Source organism: Natator depressus, chromosome 1 (assembly GCF_965152275.1).
Source record: "Natator depressus isolate rNatDep1 chromosome 1, rNatDep2.hap1, whole genome shotgun sequence".
Taxonomy (NCBI): Eukaryota; Metazoa; Chordata; order Testudines; family Cheloniidae; genus Natator; species Natator depressus.
The window spans coordinates 238930481-238949920 of NC_134234.1; the positions used below are offsets into that span (position 1 = coordinate 238930481).

The window sequence follows — 19440 nt, forward strand, 5'->3', positions numbered from 1 at the left end:
ATTTTTTGTTCATTTGAAATTTGTCAATAAAAAACTTGAAATGTCAGTAAAAAATGGGAAGTATATTAGTAAATGTTTACACTTTGAGGTTCGCTTCTCTGATTCCTCTATGCCTGCAAATGAACTTTGCAGATGCCATGAAGGGCAGGAAATGTCCTGTGCTAGGATCAGCATATGTTCCATCCATATTTTACTAATTGAATTCTGTTATAATTGCAATAAAGTTAAGAGAGATTAGTAGATTTTGCTAACGGGCTTCTGCTCAAGCACCATTTCATTATTCTCCGTTATCACCACAAGAGGGTGCAGAATGGACCTCACTCCTTGAACATCTAGCCCACATTCTGGTGAAACAGTCATCCTTGGTACAGCTCCAATGACTGCAGTGGGTTTACACCAGAGAAGAGTTTGGCCCCCTGGGTTCTGAAATAAATAACAAAACAGAATAAAACAAAACACACACATACACAAGCAAGAGAGAGAGAAAGAAACCTCAGTGAGGGGTATTTAATGGTAAAGAGAAACTGTACATCTGGGACAGAGGTGAGGAGGATTGAAAAGAGCTGGGCAAGGTGACCATTTGTGTCCACTTCAAAGGGGAGAAATGGCAACAATGGTAAGGACTAAGGTGCAGTGTTCATCCAGTCCCCTGCATGCATGTATGGCTCTCTCACACACTCCACACATGGAGTATATTTCTTTTCCAAAGAGCCCAATAGGCCTAGGAGACAGATAGCAGCTCCTAATCCGCAAAGACAAAGTGAGTTACAGTGGAGGGGAAAAGGATCTCCTTGACAGACCAGCCTAGATAGGGCTTTGGCAGATTTTTCTCATTGCCCTTGAGGTTCAGAAGAGCTAGGTGCTAGTTTCTTTTAAACTCTCAGGATACAGTAGTTCTTCCCAATTGAAGATCACACCTTCCTCCCTCACTTGGAACAGGTGGTCTCCCCACCACTGTGCAGGAGTCCCTGCTTTGTCCTCATTCCAAGCACTCTATATAGTACCTTGTATTTTAATCCATATTTTTCAGCACGAGACCTGGGTGACTTTCCCTCTTGTTTGACAAAGCACCAGCACTTCCTTCACAGGGAGCAGAAAATGGGCCCAAATCCTCTTGTTTTGCTTGTCCAAAGGGCTTGGGGAGCTGGAACATGAATAACTAAGACTCTCCCATGTCTGATTGTGACTCCAGATGTCTAATACCATATAAACTTTTGAGTTTAAACCACGAGATAGCAAAGGGAACCCACTTTTCTCCTTCACATATCTGACCATGAATCAATCCCCTGCTTCTGGAGCGAAGTGGCTATGAGGGGAATTCCTTTTGAGCAACTCTTTGTCTCCCTTCACTCTGATTATAACATCCAGGGGGAGAAGGGTCTGAGGGCAAATTCCCCCTTTGCTCCGCAGCTGAATAAAGAGAGTGGCAAACCATCCAGTCCAATGGGAAAATTTCAAAACCAAAATGTCTCTTAAATAAGCTTCTTTAATTATTATCATCTATTTATTTATACAAATATAAAATATATTTATATAGATTTATATAATATAGATTTGTTGCTTTGGTGGCTCTTTCATTTACAGACGTACTGGTCGACGATCTCTGTGCACTTTTTACACTTGACAAAGCAGCACCAGTGGAACTTGCAGTGACAGCGCTCTACCTGGATGCTCTTGAATTGGTCATAGCCCCGGCCACAACACATCAGCTCACAGCCATCCATGCCCTCTGAGGTCTTGTTACACAGCCGGCCCTGAGTGCCCAGTGAGCCAGTGGTCTCATTGCGCAGGCAATAGTCAGGGCTGGGGTCAATGTAGACCAGGTCCTCCTGCGTAGGTGAGTTGAAGCGGTTGTTTACCAGCTCCAGCTTGCCTTTGCGACTGATCCTCATGGCAGCTGCACTGTCATACTTCTCCTTCAGCAGGTCACCCACCTTGCGGAAGTCTGCCAGCTGCAACCAGCAGGTCTTGAGGCTGCAGGAACCTGAAACGCCATGGCACTTGCAAGCCACATCTGCCAGCTTGTATACAGCCTGCAGGAAGAGCAGATGGAATCAGACAAGAGCCGCATTAACCTTTATAGCACTGGGAACTGACATAATTGTGCTGAGTTCCTCTTCCTTGCGTACTTATCCTGACCATCCACCCAGTTCTCTCTCTCCCCAGAACAGACACAATCCTGCTATTGGAAATGCTCCCCAGTCTTCTGGACTAACGTACTACATCCACGTCCCCTCAAAGCCCATAGAAGCAATCAATGCAACAAAACACCTGAGAACTTGTAAATTTCCTATAGGTAAAACAGGTCAATGATGCTATAGTTCTAGCATTATATCCATATCTTCTTGAAATAAATCTATGCACCCAGGCTCTTTCCCTCTATCCCCATTCAAGAGCTTTGTTCACTCTAAATACAATTTCTGGAGGAGTCACTCTCTGTCAAAGAGGAACAGCTGGGATTGTAATAATGGTGTGAAAAATTAACTGATTCACACCAAGCATGTACAAGCAAGGCATTCGCTCGCCAAGGACAATTCATGTTGCTTCAATGTGTCACCATTCTGTGTACTGAGAATAATAACTGCATAGGATTTACAAATCTAAGTGCAACTTTTGCACCACCGAGTTATTCCTCTACACCAAAATAATCCCTCAGTGCTTGTCTACACAACGGGGACTACGGTGGCATAGCCAAACTCAACCATAGTATAGATGCAGCATACAGCGACAGAAGGGGTTTTTCTGTCATTAGATAATCCACTTCCCTGAGTGGTAGTAGTTAGGTCAACAGAAGCATTCTTCATTGGGAGTAAGGTTGGCATAGCTACAGCATGAATTTTTCATACCGCTGAGCAATGTAGATATATCAATCTACATTTTAAGTGTTGACCAGGCTTCAGTTTCCTCATCTAGTGTCACGGTATGGCTGGCCTAAAATTTAAACATTTAAAAAACAACCACTAGTTTTCAGAGCTTCATTTTCGGAGTGCGCAACTTGAGCAACTTTGAGCCTGATTTTCAGATATCAATGGGCACAGTACCTCTGAAAATCCAGCTCAAAGTATTTCAAGTTGGACACCCACAATTAATTATTGCTTTTGAAAAATTTAGCCCTGTGTGCGTTAATCTCTCAAAAGCATGTGTGGAGATGATGTGAGGGAGAAGAGTCGTGTTTCTTCTTATCCTAATAAGGAGAGAGACAGACATTAAAAAACCACAAGAACAGAAAAACTCAAAATCAGTGGGGAAAAAACTAAACAGGTTGAGTTTGTTCATTACACTGAACAGAACTGTATAAGTGAAACCAATCTCTCAACTACTTTAGAGATTCCACAGGACTGCTGCTAAAACTACTAGTGACTAGGTGTATAAAAGGCACGTAAGGCCTAATACGGCTGACAGCTAGTAGAGATTCTGCTTTAGCTCAAGTGGTAAATCCCTTGGGGCCCAGTCCAACTCTCAAAGAAGACAATGCTCTGAGCCCTTAGAGATGTGGGGCTTTAGTTCCATTCCTCTGTGTGTGATTTATTGGTAATTGCCCTTCATAGTGTAACATAACAGCTACAGATCTGAAACCTCTGGACTTGCCTTGGATTGGACTATAACTGTGCAACACCAACCACATTGCTACCTAAAGATCCCTGTACTGTATAAGACTGAACTACACTTGAATTTTCAGAGCACCAGACATTTCCTATATCCTAACTGACTTGCCTGCCTGCTTGTTATACATTTGTGTTAGCACTTCTTGGTTATTGTTGGGTCAAATCCCAAAATACTCATGCCTCTGTTGCCCTTGCATATGTTTTTATAAAGTAGTTTGTTTCTTCCTAATCCTTGGCTTTGTTCCTTTAGGAAAACATTGCAACTTGATCTCCCTCAGTTAATGTCATGGGACCTTCAGCGTTTACTCTGACTTGGGTTTAAATGGCCAATTCTCAAAACATCTGGGTAATGATTATGCTGTGGAATGTGTATGCTACCAGTACTCACAAGCCCCTAAGGAGAAGTAAGCCTGGTCCCACTTTGCTTAGATACACAGTCCCCCATTTATTAACTGTGGGAGTCACCACTGCATTTATCGCAAAATGACTCTCCCTTTCTCTGTCCCTTAGCTGCTGGGATGGAGAGAGGGTGGGAGAAATTGTAGGTTCTTTACTGGCTAAACTAGGATCAAGGTGAAGAATAACAGACCCCACATGAAGCTGTAAGGACTGGGTCTGATCAATGGCCCTGCCACAGAATCAGTCTGAAAGTACATTTAATGGAAAGGTATAAAGCCCCCATTCCACAAGCCCAACTTCCTTTCTGATTCCTCTCTCATAAGAAGGGGGATGGGAAGAGAATTAATGGAGAATTCCTATGTGGTTAATTAGATGGCCCCCTCCCAGCCTCACCTGGCACTGGATGGAGTGACTGATGATTGAGGCCTGCTATATGTTGACTGGGTAAACAGTGTGGAAGGACAGACTGCCAAAGTCTGAGAGACAGGGAGATAGATAAGAAATGAGGGGAATAAGAGAGGGAAATGGAGATCAAGTGGAGAAAAAGACTGATGGAAGGAAAGGACATGTTGAGATAACAGTCAAAGACAAACAAACGAGGGCAATAAAGCCAGGAGCCAGTACCTCAGAAACTCCAGAGTGGAGTGGAGAGGTGATGGGGTCAAGACTATGTCTGAAACAGAAAAGAACATTGTTCTCTTCATATCCCCACCCCGACCCCCCAGCTCCTCCCCATTAACCTGGCTAGGGGAAAATTCCCCCTCCACCATCAGAGCTCCACACACAAACCAGCATTAGAGAGAACTCTCTCGCACAAGAACTCTATCTCTGAACCAAGATGGGACGATATGGCAAAACTCGGTCCAGAAACCAGAGGGAAAAAATTTCTCCCCTCATTTCAAACTCTTGTCTAGAAACCAGAATACAGAAATCACACTCTCACCTGAAAATCAGAATGGGGGTAGAACTTGAAGGCCACTTGCCAGTGACCACTGGTCCCTCAGAGAATGGGTACTGCATATGACCAGGTGAGCCATGCTGTGTTTTTTCATATGATCCCTACCCTTCTGACCCTCTCATGTTAGCTTTCCCTTCCTTTCTGTCTCTATTTACAAATATATGGAGTGCCATGATCCCATATTGCTTCATATTCCCAAGCACAAAATCCTTAACGTGAAAACTTAGCACAATATAGAGATTTATCGCTGTGTGAGTAAGTCACAGGTGTAGGGAGGCATGCTGGACTCTATGGACTGGACTTCATGGACTGCCACTCTGTGCATTGGCAGTACACCAGGCTCAAGCACAGGAAGCTATTCTTCTTGCTCTCTAATTGTTCATGTTCAGCTTCATCAGCTAGAAATGGAGTTCCCAGCCTTGAAAGGAGAAACCTCTGTGTGTGTGTGCGCGTGTGTGTGTGTGTATGTGTGTGTGTGTGAGAGAGAGAGAGAGAGAGAGAGACACTTTCTGCCTCACTAGGTCTGATTGTGTCATTCTCCTCTAGGCTGCTTACCTGCAGCTTTCAGTCACTCACTGTAGTGAGCAGTATATTAATGGATCATCGTCCTGGAGACAGACTCCACATTTAACAGCAGTCCCTAGAGGCTACACTTTTGTTTTAATTTTTCACCTAGTTATCTCACCTCTTCCCACACCGCCTCCATTCGGAAGAAACATGTCAGATGCTTGTTCCAAGGAAGAAACTCATGGGAATTAGTGGCAACCCCTCATCACTAGAATTCAGCCCAGCCAAATACATCTCTTAGCTCAAACACAGTCGCTTTTAGGCTATGTCTACACTACAGACGTCACAGTGGCAAGTTGTACCACTGCAGCTGCACTGCGGTAAGGTCTCCCCTGTAGCCACTCTATGCTGACAGGAGAGAGCTCTCCCACTGCATAATTAAACCACCCCACGCCCTGAGCAGCAGTAGCTATGTCGGCGGGAGAGTGTCTCCCAGCAATATAGCACTATCCATACCAGCACTTTTGTATGTGAAACTTATGTCGGTCAGGAGGGTGTTTTTTTCACACCCCTGACTGACAAACCCCTGACCGTCAAAGTTTTACCAATAAAAGTGCTAGTGTAGTCATAGCATTAGAGTGAGATGTAAGATCATGCTCTTTTCTATATTTTAAGACCAGAAGGGATGATCTAGTCTGACCTCCTGCATAACACAGGCCATAGAATTTCACCCAGTGATTCCCACATCAGGCCCAATAATAGGTGGTTGATCTTCAGCATATCTTTTAGGAAGACACCTAGTCTTGATTTAAAAACTCCAACTTTTGAAGAATGCAATATATCCCTGGGTAAAGCCTTTGTTCAGGCTAGCCGCTAGCTGCAGACCATGAAATCTCCTAACCCTTAAAGCACTATCTACAAATTCAGCCATAACCATAAACATGTACAAAACAGCAACCCAAACACAGTTAAAATGTGATTGTGTCTAGTACTGAAGACAAGACCTGACTGTTTTAAGCCAAGTCCCTGAACCATGATACGACCCAGCTCTGTACAAAGCTATAGCACTGTTTGAGGTTGTGACACAGTTGGATTCCTGTTCACATGACAAGACAGAACTGGATTTTAACCATGTTCTAGACAAACGTCTACTAATTTGATCCCCTCACATAGCATTATTGTAGTCTAGATGAACCCCTAGTCTACTGGCTGCTATTTGCTATGTTTGATCCTAATACTAGTGAGAATAATTAAACATTTACATGGTTGTTTAATGAAAAAACTGCAGCAGCCTCTCCAAAGAAAGGGCAGTTATAATCCAAGCTCCTCAGCTCTTCAAAGAATAAAGAAATGTTAGGTGCCAGAGCTGTCAGTCTGCTGCCTTTCACCAACCATAATTTTACCTCAAAATTGGTTTTCCAAAAGGAGTGATCAGGAATGCAAAAGCCCATAGCAGTACGCTAACATCTGTGCTTATGACACATCATGATTCCACAATCAAGAAAGAGAACAACTCTGGCTAAAAGACTGTCCAAGTTCAGTGGCAAAGTGAAAGCAGCAATTAGAAATAAAAAAGCAATATATAAAAAATGGAAAAGGGGAGAAATAGATGGCAATCAACATAAATTAGAAGTTATGAAGTGCAGAATATTGATAAGGGAAGCTTAAGACATAAGGAAAAATCCATGTCTGGCACAGCTAAGGACAATAATGAGTTTTTTTAATATATCAGGAACAAAAGAAATCCTCATAATGATATAGACCTGTTACTAACTAGAGAGAGTAAAATTATTAATAATGATGAAAAGGCAGAAGTGTTTAATAAATATTTCTGATATGTATTTGGAAAGAAGCAGGATGATTTACACATATCACAGGATAGGTAAGTACCTTCTAATCCATTAGTAACTGAGGAGGAGACTGAACAACATCTACTAAGCATTTTTAAATCAACAAGCCTGAATAACTTGCACCCAAAAATCCTAAAGCTGGTTGAGGAAATCTCTGTTCATAGATACTAAGATCAGAAGGGACCATTATGATCATCTAGTCTGACCACCTGCACAATGCAAGCCACAGAATCTCACCCACCCACTCCCGTGAAAAACCTCACCTATGTCTGAGCTATTGAAGTCCTCAAATCGTGGCCCACTGATGTTCATTTTCAATAAACTTTGGAATACTGGGGAAATTTCAGAAAACTGGAAGAGAGCTAATGTTATGCCAATATTCAAAAAGGGCAAGTGGGATGACCTGGGTAACTATAAGGTAGATTAGCTGGACATTAGTCCCAGGCAAAATAATGGAAAAATCGATACAGAATTCCATTGATAGAGAATTAAAGAATAGGAATACAATTAGTGCCAGTCAACTCAAATTAGAAATAAAGCACAAAATTTTAACAGTGAGGGTTATTAACCATTGGAACAAATTACCAAGGGAAGTGGTAGATTCTCAATCTTCTGATGTCTCCAGATCAAGATTGGATGCCTTTCTGGAAGATGTGCATTAGCCAAACACAAGTTATGTTTCAGTCAGCCAAAGGTTATTGGGCTTAGTACAGGGATAACTGGGTGAAATGTAATGCTCTGACAGACTGGATGATCTAAATGTCCCTTCTGGCCTGAAACTCTATGAATCTACGAATGACACAGGTGAAAGAAAATTCAGTGTGTCACAGGAATGCCCCCCACCCCCACCCGCCCTGCCTGCCAACAAGGTCCCACTTTGGCAACCCCAGTAAGATTGTGTGTTGGGAAGAAAAACTGACTGAGGCCCAAATCCCCAAATGTGCCAGGGCAATACAAAATTGATTTAACAGGGCTGAGTCCATGGCATCCAGTGGTTTAGCACACAAAAGGCTTTGGACACACCTTGGAGATCCTCACTGGCCCTAATTCACTTGCTGGCCAGAGAAAACTACAGTAGAACCTCAAAGATACGAACACCAGGGTTATGGACTTACCTCTCTACTGGACACCCTGTGAAACCAGAAGTCCTCAATCAGGCAGCAGAGCAGACAGAAAAAAAGCAAATACTGTACTGTCTCAGTGCTTCAGACACTGGGGGGTTGGGGCAGCAGCTGCAGTGTCGTGGGGGTCAGGGCTCAAGAGGGGGGGATTGGGGCTTCTGGGGCTCAGGGCTTTAGGCCGGGGGGAGTGCTGGGGCTCAGGGCTTCAGCCCCATGGCTCCGTTCCCAGCTTCAGCCCCACAGGGGATGTCGGGGATTGGGTCTTCAGTCCTAGCTGGGCTCCGCTCCTAGTTTCAGTGGCAGGGCGGGGGGGAGGGTTTGGGGCTTTAGCTATGTGGGGAGTGCCATTTCAGCCCCAGCGCTCTCCCCATAGCTAAAGCCCTGAGCCCTGGTGGCACACCTGCCTCCCCCAGCTGAAACTGGGAGCAAAGTTGTGGGGCTGATGCCCCAAACCCCAGCACACACACACCCCCACCAGGCTGAAGCCAGGCATGAAGCCGCAAGTGCCCCCCGGCAGTAATCAGGAGCAGACTTGTGGGCTGAAGCCCTGATCCTCAGTGCCCCCCACAGGGCTGAAGCTGGAACAGAGCCTCAGGGCTGAAGCCCCAGGCCCCAGCCCTTCCCTCAGGTCTAAAGCCCTGAGCCCTGGTACTCCCAGGGAGCAGAAGCCCTGAGCCCCCTGCTGGGAGCCCTGGAAGCCCCTAAGGTCAGAAGCCCCAACCTCCCACTCCCCCCCACCCTGAACCCTGATACACTCACCCCTCCATCCAACCCTGCGGCTGCAGCCCCAACTCCCCCATGGCTGAAGTCCGCAACGTCTTGTTCAGAGTTACGGACAACCTCCATTCCCGAGGCAAGGCATCTATAACTCTGAAGTTCTACTGTAAGTGCCAAACTGATCTTGACTGTAGGATTCACAAAGAAATGGTGAAACCAGGACCCTGCACCATACTAAGGGAGTTACTGGTTTATCCTCTGGCCCACAGTTGACTGACTAATACTGTTCCTCATCACCACCCATGAATGACTTGACACCCAAACACACAATGAGTTCTTGATCTGCCTCTGCTCCAACCAAAAGGAAAGGGCCAGCATCCAGCTTACCCTACGACCAGCCTCGTTGTTCTGCAAATTCATGAGTGTGCGAGCCTGCTCCTCCGACCCCTTCGCGTAGTTCTTCTCCCTCTCCCTGGCATCCACAAACTCCTTGGCGAAACGGTAGCCATACTCCACATTATCCCCACAGCCACCCCATAGCCAGTCTCGGGGCAAGTCCTTGGGACGGGCTGTCCGGCTGCAGCCACAGGTGGAAAGCTCTCCTTCGCGGCATGCACGGCTGATGGCGTTCACCACCCCTGCAGCACTAACGGCATAGGTGAAGGCGGTCTCTCGACTACCTGGGAGAGCAGGAGGAGGAGAAGATTAACAAAAGACAAACCTCCTTTGATAAATACAACACCCTCATGGGGAGTCCGAATAAACTGTACAGCAATGGAAAGTGGTGTGAGCCCAATGGCACACGACATTGAAAATTAGGTTGAGAAAAGGATGGGATAATGTATTGTAAGGAACAATTCTGCACTGGCAGATAGGAGATGGACAGGAAGGGTAATTCAAATAGGAGCTGTTCATAACATAGGTTTGCATTCCTCACTTTGTTTGTATTTAAGGAGTCCATCCACAAGACTCTGACTATCCTATCCCAGCAGTTTTAGTGTAGTCAGTACCAATAGCAAACTTGGCTCTCTGACATACCTGGGCTGGGACTGGGATCTCTTTTATGGCCTGAGGTTGTTTCCTGGTAATGATATACACAGTGAAAAATAAAACATTTAATACTCTCATTTGGGGAGGAGGTGTATTTGTGGAGAAGCTGTCAGTGAAAGGTTATTATTAATTTTATTATTTATTATTTGTATTCCAATAGTGCTTGCCCAGTTAAGCACCGTGGAAGTGAAAGTCCTCTATTTACAGAAGAGACAGCAACAGCCCAAGCTTCCCCCACCATGGATCCATCACACAAGGAACTATGCCAGTCTAACTATAACCATACCAGTATTATTGTTAAAACTTTCCCATATAGACAAGGCCTATATTAACTGGTCGATAACTTTCTTGTTTAGACAAGGTCTTAGTGTCAATGGAACTGAGGAAGTGAGGAATACCTGTCCTCTAGGAACTTCCCTGCTTTGAGGTTTCCACCTTCCTCTGCTCAAATTATATATCTTAACTGTATTGTCTGTCCAGTTTAGATTGTAATGCCTTGGGGCATGGATCATAGCTCCATTTGTGTATTGTACTGCATGGACAAGAATGTCAGCACTCAATATAAAAATAAGGAACTGAACTGAGACACTCCTAGTCTTGCATGTATGTCACCAAACAGTCTTCAGGTGATACAGAGAATGATTACCTGAGCTTCATTTGAACCAGCAACCTAAGTATGAAGAGTTACAGATCCAAAGTACTAGTACCAAATCCCAATATCAAACTGCCCACTAATTTTCTCAGCTGAATTAGGTCTGGTCTACACCTAAAACTTAGTTCACCCTAGCTACGTTGCTCAGGGATGTGAAAAATTCATGCCGAGAGACATAGGCTATGTCTACACTGCTCTCTCCTGCCAGCAAAATAAAACCACCTCCAAGGAAGGGCAGTAGCTTTGTCAGTGGGAGAGCATCTCCCACTGACAAAGTGCTGTCCACACCGGGACTTTTTCTTATCAAAACTTTTGTTGGTATGGGGTGTGTTTTTTTCACACCCCTGACTGACAAAAGTTTTAATGACAAAAGTGCAATGTAGACACAGCCTTAGCTAAGTCCACCTAAGAACTAGTGTAGATACCACTAGGTGGATGGAAAAATTCTTTCATTGACCTAACTACAGTCTCTTAAGGAGGTGGAGTTACTACAGCGATGGAAAAACCCCTTCCATCACTATAGCAAGTGTCTACAGTATGGAACTACGACTGTCGTTCTTATAGTGAGATATACCCTGAGAGTATCACCAAAAATGGATATTTTAAGAATACATTGAAAATCATGCGTCAGGCCTCCTCCGCAGGACTGAGCTGGTGCTTTGGGTGTCCTCTTTTTCCAATTTGCACATCCTGAGAAACTGTCATTATTAGCAACTTATCACCAGTTTACAGAGTAGCAACTTATCACCAGTTTAGTGGTTAATGATCCAAGACAAAGGCAGCACTGTGAGGGGTACCACCCTTGCACAGAGTGGTTTGTTGGGGAAATTTTCTAGTGAAATGCAAACAAGGAGAGGACATACCATATAAAGAGAACTCCCATGAAACCCAGTGGTACAGTCATCTGTGACATTTTCTGGGGGACTATGGGAGAGTAGGAATGATTCACAGAATCACTTTTTCTTATGGCAAAGTGAGATGTGCTATTATGTTTGGCTTTTGTTTTTCTACTTAGTTCAACATAGCATGTCAACTGCTGTTATTGCATTGGTTTCCTTGTTTCAGAAGGAGAGGAGGAATAGCTACTAAATAACCTGTGAAAGAGGTCCACCCTCCATCAGATAAGTATTTGTATGAATGTATAGCAGCCGTCCTGCAGCATATTTATGCCACAATGAACGTGTGCTGTGTGCAGCATCCACGCTGTAATGTATCTGAGTTAAGCCTTATCCATACTGGTATAGTTAAAGTGGTACAACCCCTGTTAGTGTGGATGCAGTTATACTAGTACAAAAATGCTTATACAAGTGGAGTGAGAGAAAGTGGGTGAGGTAATATTTTTTATTGGACCAACTTCTGTTGGTGAAAGAGACACGCTTTTGAGCTACACAGAGCTCTTCTTCAGGTCTCTCTAATAACCTGGGACCAGCATGGCTACAACAACACTGCAATATACAGTAGCTGTGTCGGTCTCAGAATATTAGAGAGACAAGATGGGTGAGGTAATATCTTGTATACGACCAACTTCTGTTGGTGAAAGAGACAAGTTTTCAAGCTTACACAGAATTGAAGAAGAGCTCTGTGTAAGCGCCAACGCTTGTTGGTCCACTAAAACATATTACCTCACACACCTCGTCTCTCTAATATACAGGTATAGTTCATTCCTATACAGAGAGGGGAATAAGCTATACTGATATAAGGCACTTTTATATCAGTTATAATTATATTCACACTAGGGGTTTTACCAGGTACAGTGAAAGCTGTTTCTTCCAGCACTTCACCAACCAGAAAGCTCTATAAACCGGCATTTCTGATCTTCATTGAAATTCCAGTTTATAGTCCAGTTGGCGCGAGATCAGCAGTGGATTGGGGTGCAGGAGGGAGTGTGGTGCACGGGCTCTGGAAAGGAGTTTGGGTGCGGGAGGGGGCTCGGGGCAGCGGGTTGGGGCACACAGTGCCGGATCCAGGGGGCACTCACCTCGGGCGGCTCCCCGCAAGCAGCGACCTGTCCCGGCTGCTCCTAGGAGGAGGCGCAGCAGGCGGCCCTGCATGCTGCCCCTGTCCTGCCCCGAGAACTAGCTCCACAGCTCCCATTGGCTGGGAACTGCGGCCAACCCCTAGGAGCGGCTGGGACAGGTCAGCGCTTGCAGGGAGCTGCCTGAGGTGAGTGCCCCCTGGATCTGAGATCCCGCGCCCCAACCCGCTGCCCTGAGCCCCCTCCCAGAACCCACGCACCACAGCCTCTCCCGCATCCCAGCCCCACACCCCCTCCCACATGCAAATTCACTCCCTCTTAGTTAACCAGCATTTTTCACTTACCCACACCCCCTATTCCCCCAACATGCTGGATAAAACAGCTTTTACTGTATAACTATATCAGTAAAAAAAAAAAAAAAAAATCACACCTCTAACCAACATAATTATACTGGTACAAAATCTGTAGACCAGGCTTTACAGCATGTTCAGCTGAGGAGTCTGACAGCACCAGTGCCCTGGGCACACCTACCTGATGTATATTTAAGAACCATGTCCTGAAAGGATAAAGTAGGCATAAACCTAAATTGCAAAATTCAAATCTGGATTTCAAACCAATTGAAGTTTGGGGGTGCTTGGACCTACAGTTTTGGTACACCCCAAATCGGTCATGAAGTTGCGATCAGGTTTAGACTAGAGTTATCTCTAGTACAAAGCAAATATGTAGATCTATCTATCAAGGTTTTTGTAAGGTGCGGCACAGTGGTATCTGAACACATGTAGGTGCATTGATATCACCCCTTTCAAGTGCCCTTCATTACAATGGCTATCCCTCATTTCAGACCCAAATTTACTCCTGTTCCACACAGACATGGAGTCATGTCACATGTTTAATAAGTTATTTTCATTAAAAGTGAGCAAACATGAACAGAGGTTACAGAAAATGTTATTTGGACTAATGCAATAAATCCCACAGCATTTGAAGCCTCCTGTTTTTATATCTCCCATTCTCCATCTGCATGCCAAGGCCACCTAAGAACTGTGATTGTCTGTGCAGCATCTGCTCTATGCTCTGTTCCCAGGTTCTCTCTGCTTCCCCAAGTGTTTAAGGTCTGTCTTCTGAGTAACATTAGCAAATGGAGTGCTCCAGAATCTTCTCTGTGGACTCTACTGCCCTCCAGTGTCCACGGCACAATCAAAGCGGTGGGAATAAACCAGGGAGATATTGGGATGTGATAAGACAGGCTGCAGGCATCAATTGTGAAAATGCTAACTTGAGCTTTAGACTCTCCTTTCTGGACTCAAAGGTGAGCTAATCCCAGCAACTCTTTTCAAGGGGATTGCCTGGAAAGGAAGGAGAGGCAGAGCTGAACTTGGTGGAAGAGTGAGGCAAAAAAGATAATGAGAGCTGGTTAAAAAGTATATTTCTAAATTTTTATGATGAAAAAGTGTCTTTTTTTTATTGCAGAAAATGTTTGTTTTTCTTACATTTTCCAATTTTGACAATTACTATAACAAATATTAAATATTAAAATTATTTTGGTTTTTCCCTTTCTCTCCCTTCCACCCGTTTTTCCTTTTCTGCCCCTTTCCTTTTTCCATGTCACCACTGAAAAGAAAGGTGGGGAGAAAGGAAGGAAAACCAACTCAAAACTCAGACATTTTTCATGGAACATATCATTTTTCAACCAGCTCTAGAAATTACAGGGCTAAACTGGATAACTTGGGACGGCCCAGTCAGGAGAGAATGACTGGATTGGGGTGGGAACAGAATATGGTTTCCTCTCAGAAGATACTCCCAGTAGTAAATTCTTTACATTACATTATATGTTTCTTTATCCTCCCCTTTAAGAAATACAGCCTGAGGAATGTATGAAATCTCTATTATAGTGCATGGACCAATTTCTGAAGGGTAATTTCTGTACCTCAGTGATCAGAAATTGCTCTTTGCCAGACCAGAGACTAGACTAGACCAAAACCTGTAACAATGCTCAAAGAAACACAGTCACTTAGAAAAACAAATATAACTCAACGAGTTAAAGTGCTACACATCCCTGAACAAAATCTGCATGCTAGCAGACTGCCTTACCACTGTAAAATATACAAAACTAAGGCAGACTTACTAAACATAGACCAAAGCTAAGTCTACACTTTTACCACTTATGTCGGCAAAACTTATGTTGCTTAGAGGTGTGAGTGACATAAATTATGTCACCCTCCTGAGTGACATAGATTATGCTGGCATAAGTGGTAGTGTGCACAGTGCTATGTCGGCGGGAGCTTCTCCCGCCAACATAGCTACCGCTGCTTGTTGGGGATGGATTAATTATGTCAAGGGCAGAGTGGCTATATAAGATATCTTACAGCACCACAGCTGCATCAGTACAGCTGCGCTGATGTAAGCTCTCTAGTGTAGACATAGCTCAAGTAACCGTAAACTAGGGCCTACCATTCTAAGCTGTGGCCAAACTGTGCTTGGTGTTGTCTTACGAGGCTGAGGGGAAAAGCTGTTTTCACACAACGGATGCACTTCCTGGATTTTGGTGCTTATGGGCAGCCCCCAGCATAACCTAGAGCAGTGTATGGGGCTTCTTTAATTTATGCCCTGATTGCTGGCTGACAGACCAGAACTGTTGGAGCACTCTGGCCAGACCCTCATTCTCCCACTACTTATCCCTTCTCCTCTCCCCAGACTTTGGGCTTGGCTACACTTACATTTTATAGCGCCCTAACTTGCTGGCTCAGGGTGTGAGAAATCACCCCCCTGAGCGCAGCAAGTCAGAGCGCTTTAAAGCTCTAGTGTAAACCGGCTCCGAGCGCTGGGGGCTGTGCTCCCAGCGCTCAGAGCTAATCCCCTCGTGGAGGTGGGTTACCAGGAGCGCTGAGAGAGCTCTCTCCCAGCACTCGCGCACGGCCGCACTCGCACTTCAAAGCGCTGCCGTGGGAGCACTCCCACGACAGCGCTTTGAAGTTTCCAGTGTAGCCATGCCCTCTGACATGCTCTGTGCCACCACTGCGGATATTCCCCAGTGAGGAAATTCTTCTGGTTTCCAGCCTCTTTATGCCACGGGAACTGCATAAAGGAACCAGGCTGCAAAACAGAATTGAAGCCTACAGGTTACAAATGGGATAAAAGCACAGTACAAACTCGGAGAAGAATGACTTTACACCAACATGCTACAGAAGAGATTGAAATGGCTTGATTTCTACCCCAGTATCAAAAACAGATTTCCTCAAATTACTGGAAATTACAGAAGACATTTAATAAAAAAAAAAATTCAGAAGAACTGTGCCTGAGCCTAGGAGAAAAGAGGCAGCAGCAATAATGTCACCCGGTGTAGCAGCTTGTCACTGACAAAGGGCAAGTCCACACTCCCTCTTAAGTCCATCTAACTTACCTAGCTCTGGGGTGTGAAAAAGACACACACACACACACACACACCATCAGCAATGCAAGTTACAGCACCCTAAGCGCTGACCACACCAGTGCTATGTCAGGAGGAAATGCTCTCCCACCAACATAGTTTCCACCTCTGTGAGAGGTGGAGTAATTATGCCAACAGGAGCGCGGGCTCCCCTCGGCATAGAGCATCTTCACCAGACATGCTCCAGCGACACAGCTGCATCAGTGCAACTATGCTAATGTAAGTGTAGTGTAGCGTAGACCTGACCTCAGTAATAAACAATAATGATGAATTATCATAAAACTCATGACACTGTGAAGCCCAGTCCTGTGCAAAAGAGACCTCAGATTTATAGATCTGTAAATTTGTGCAACACCTACATCACTTTTCTTGCCATTCTAGAGTTTTCAGTTTGTATCTGAGTGTGCTCCCTCGTGAGAATATACTTCCCATTGAACCAGGAACGAGGTACAGAAGGGACGGGTTCAAATATCTGTATTAGAAGTTAAGTTTTTAAATGGTGGACACACCACAAACTATGTCCTCACCAGCCACCACCACACACACACACCACTAGACACACATGCACACCACCACGCATAAACACACCCTCTCTACCACAGACACCCACCACCACCCATACCATAACTACCAGAAACATCTACACCAATACTGGCACCAGACACCCAGCACCACACACACCATAGACATCAGAGACACCTACCACCACACCCACACAGGCCACCACTGTTTTACCACCAAAACCAAAGAGTGGGCAAAGTTACCAAGATCATTGTAATTGAAAGGGTGGAGAGAGGGCCTTTCTCTGTTTCTACCCCTTCTCCATTATCCATTTTGGCTCCTTCTCCCCAGTAACCCCCACCCTCCCTGTGTCCTCTATTCATCCCTTGACCCCCTTTTCCTTCACCTCTGGCCCTTGCTTCCCTTTCATTCACTCTGATTCCCCACCCTGGTTTGGACTTGTCTCTTAACTCATGGACAAGACTGTGATGGATGGAGAGGTACTGAAGGGGAAGGGAATCTGTTTCTACATGGGACACTTTCCGAGCCTTTGTTCCTGTGGAATTGCTGTAACTTCTTCTGGGAGCCAAAATTTACCCCAGGCTTTGGATCTAGCTGAGCAATGCCCACCAAGGGCCCAGACAAACTAAGGGGTGTGGCGGGGGGTAGTTCCTTTTATTGTATTACAGAGCTCTATCCTCAAATGCATCCCTTCATGGTGGATTCACTTTTCATTCCTTGGAGGGCAGATGTTAATGTTTTAGGTTCCTGTCCCTCCACCTGTCCTGTTTCCCACCCAGTGACTCAAGAACATAAGAACAGCCATACTGGGTCAGACCAATGGTCCATCTAGCCCAGTCTTCTGACAGTGGCCAGTGCCAGATGCTTCAGAGGTAATGACCAAAACAGGGAAATTACTGAGTGATCCATGCCCATCCCTTGTCATCCAGTCCCTGCTTCTGGGAGTTGGAGATTTAGGGACACCTGGAGCATGCAGTTGTCACCCTGACCATCTTGGCTAATAGCTATTGATGGCCCTGTCCTCCATGAATTTGTCATCTCTCTCTCTCTCTAGCTACACCAGATATACTTTGGACCTTGGCAACATCCCCTCACTCGGTGTGGGAAGCTGAAAGTATGAGTCAGGGAGGGGGAATCAGAAGGGCTGTGTCCGGAAGAGGCAGAGGAATGTGACAGGGATGGACGGCGAGAGAGAATCCGCCGGGGCTTGACAGGGTTGGCAATCTGCAGGCTCAGCGACAGTGACCAACCCTCCAGCGCGGTGTCCGAGCATCTCAGCCTGAGTCTGTAAACGCAAAGCTCCGCTAGCAGCCCCTGCGCTCTGCAGCCGCGGGTCGGAGCCTGCTGCTCCCGGGGCCTGCTTCAGAGCAGAGACACACGGGCTGCTCTCGGCGGCAGGGAGAAGCTAAAGCTGCATTTATTGCTCCCCCTGCCGCGTCCAAGGGAGCCTAGCTAGCAATCTCCACCCCCGTGGGTGCTGAAGCCCGAGGACTCAGGCCATGCCCCATTAACTGGTATCCCTGAGCCCATAATTCGGGGGGGGGGGGGGGTGTTAGTGCTGCCTGGGTCATTCAATAGTAAATAATTGGCTGTGGGGGTGGGGTGGGAAGCGTCCTGACTAAAGGGGCGGGATGGTGGGGGGTGGCCTACGACCATTCACACCTTCTCTTTATTGTCCCGGCGATCGGACACATCAAACTGAGCCCGGATTTCTCAGTGCCTTGCCATGGGAGGATTGCATTTCAAAAGGAGCGGGGACAATGTCGCCGGTCACACCTCGATTCAAGCGCGGCAATGGCCCGTCAATGCGCCTCTCACCGCCAGCGGGGTAGGAATTGTCCAAACCTCCCTCCCAGGTAAACAAGGGCCCCCACGCAGGGAGTCCACATCTCCCCGCTTTGCAGGGCTGCGCTCCCTGCAACCGGGGGCTCCGGAGAGGTTAACCTGGATCGGCGGGTACTGCTTTTGTCTTCCTCCCTCGCCACCCCCTCAATCAATAAACACAATCAAAAACCTCCCCCCAACTAAACCCCGGCTCCGCATTAAGGCGTGGGATGGGCTAGGGGAGGCCCTCGAGGCCGGTGCCCCCGGCCAAGCGCCGACAGAGAGAGGGGGCCTTGCCGGACGTGACGGGTTTTGCGCTCCCTGCTCAGCGCATCTCAGGAAACCAGATCACTTCGTTCAGAGGGGGTTTCGAGCCTCCGCTAACGGGTGGCCCTGCGTCTAAATGTGTATTTGAACAGATCAGCCTTGATCTGCATCGCCCTGAGTATACGCAACAGCCTCCCAGGCCCCCACTCCCCATCCTCCCTCTGCTGCCACCTCTGACCGGCCCCTTACCTATTTTCATTACCCTGCCAAAGACAGAGGTATTGTCCACTGTGCTGCAGTTCCACCTCCTCTGCCGAAACTGGTACTGGCACTCCTTGATGGCATTTTTGGCTCCTTCTCCGATGTACACCATGTGTTCCTGGTAGAGCTGGCAGAGTTTCCTCTGGCCTGGGGAGAGCCCGGGGAGCTGGCTGCACACAGGCTGGGCTCCTATAATGTACATCTCAGGTCTCTGAACTGGGTTCATAGCCAAAGACCTGGAATGAGAAAAACATCAAAAAAAGGGGGAGGGGGGGGAAAGACCAAAAAAATAATCAGCGAGTTCCGAT

At 46.1% G+C, this 19440-nt stretch overlaps 1 protein-coding gene across 2 annotated transcripts in view; it reads right to left on the reverse strand.

Annotated features, from left to right (window-relative positions):
* Positions 1-1540: 1540 nt before the first annotated feature.
* The window catches only part of WNT5B (Wnt family member 5B), a 95749-nt gene continuing 77849 nt past the window's right edge, over positions 1541-19440 (reverse strand). The window contains exons 3-5 of one of the 2 annotated variants that reach the window (XM_074938978.1): positions 19121-19368; positions 9545-9837; positions 1541-2033 (exon numbers count right to left, since the gene is read on the reverse strand). In XM_074938978.1, the coding sequence (XP_074795079.1) occupies positions 1575-2033; positions 9545-9837; positions 19121-19368 (1000 nt within the window). In that variant the 3' untranslated portion in view covers positions 1541-1574. The remainder of the gene's footprint in view (positions 2034-9544; positions 9838-19120; positions 19369-19440) is intronic. The other variant, XM_074938986.1, reaches the window with a different exon arrangement.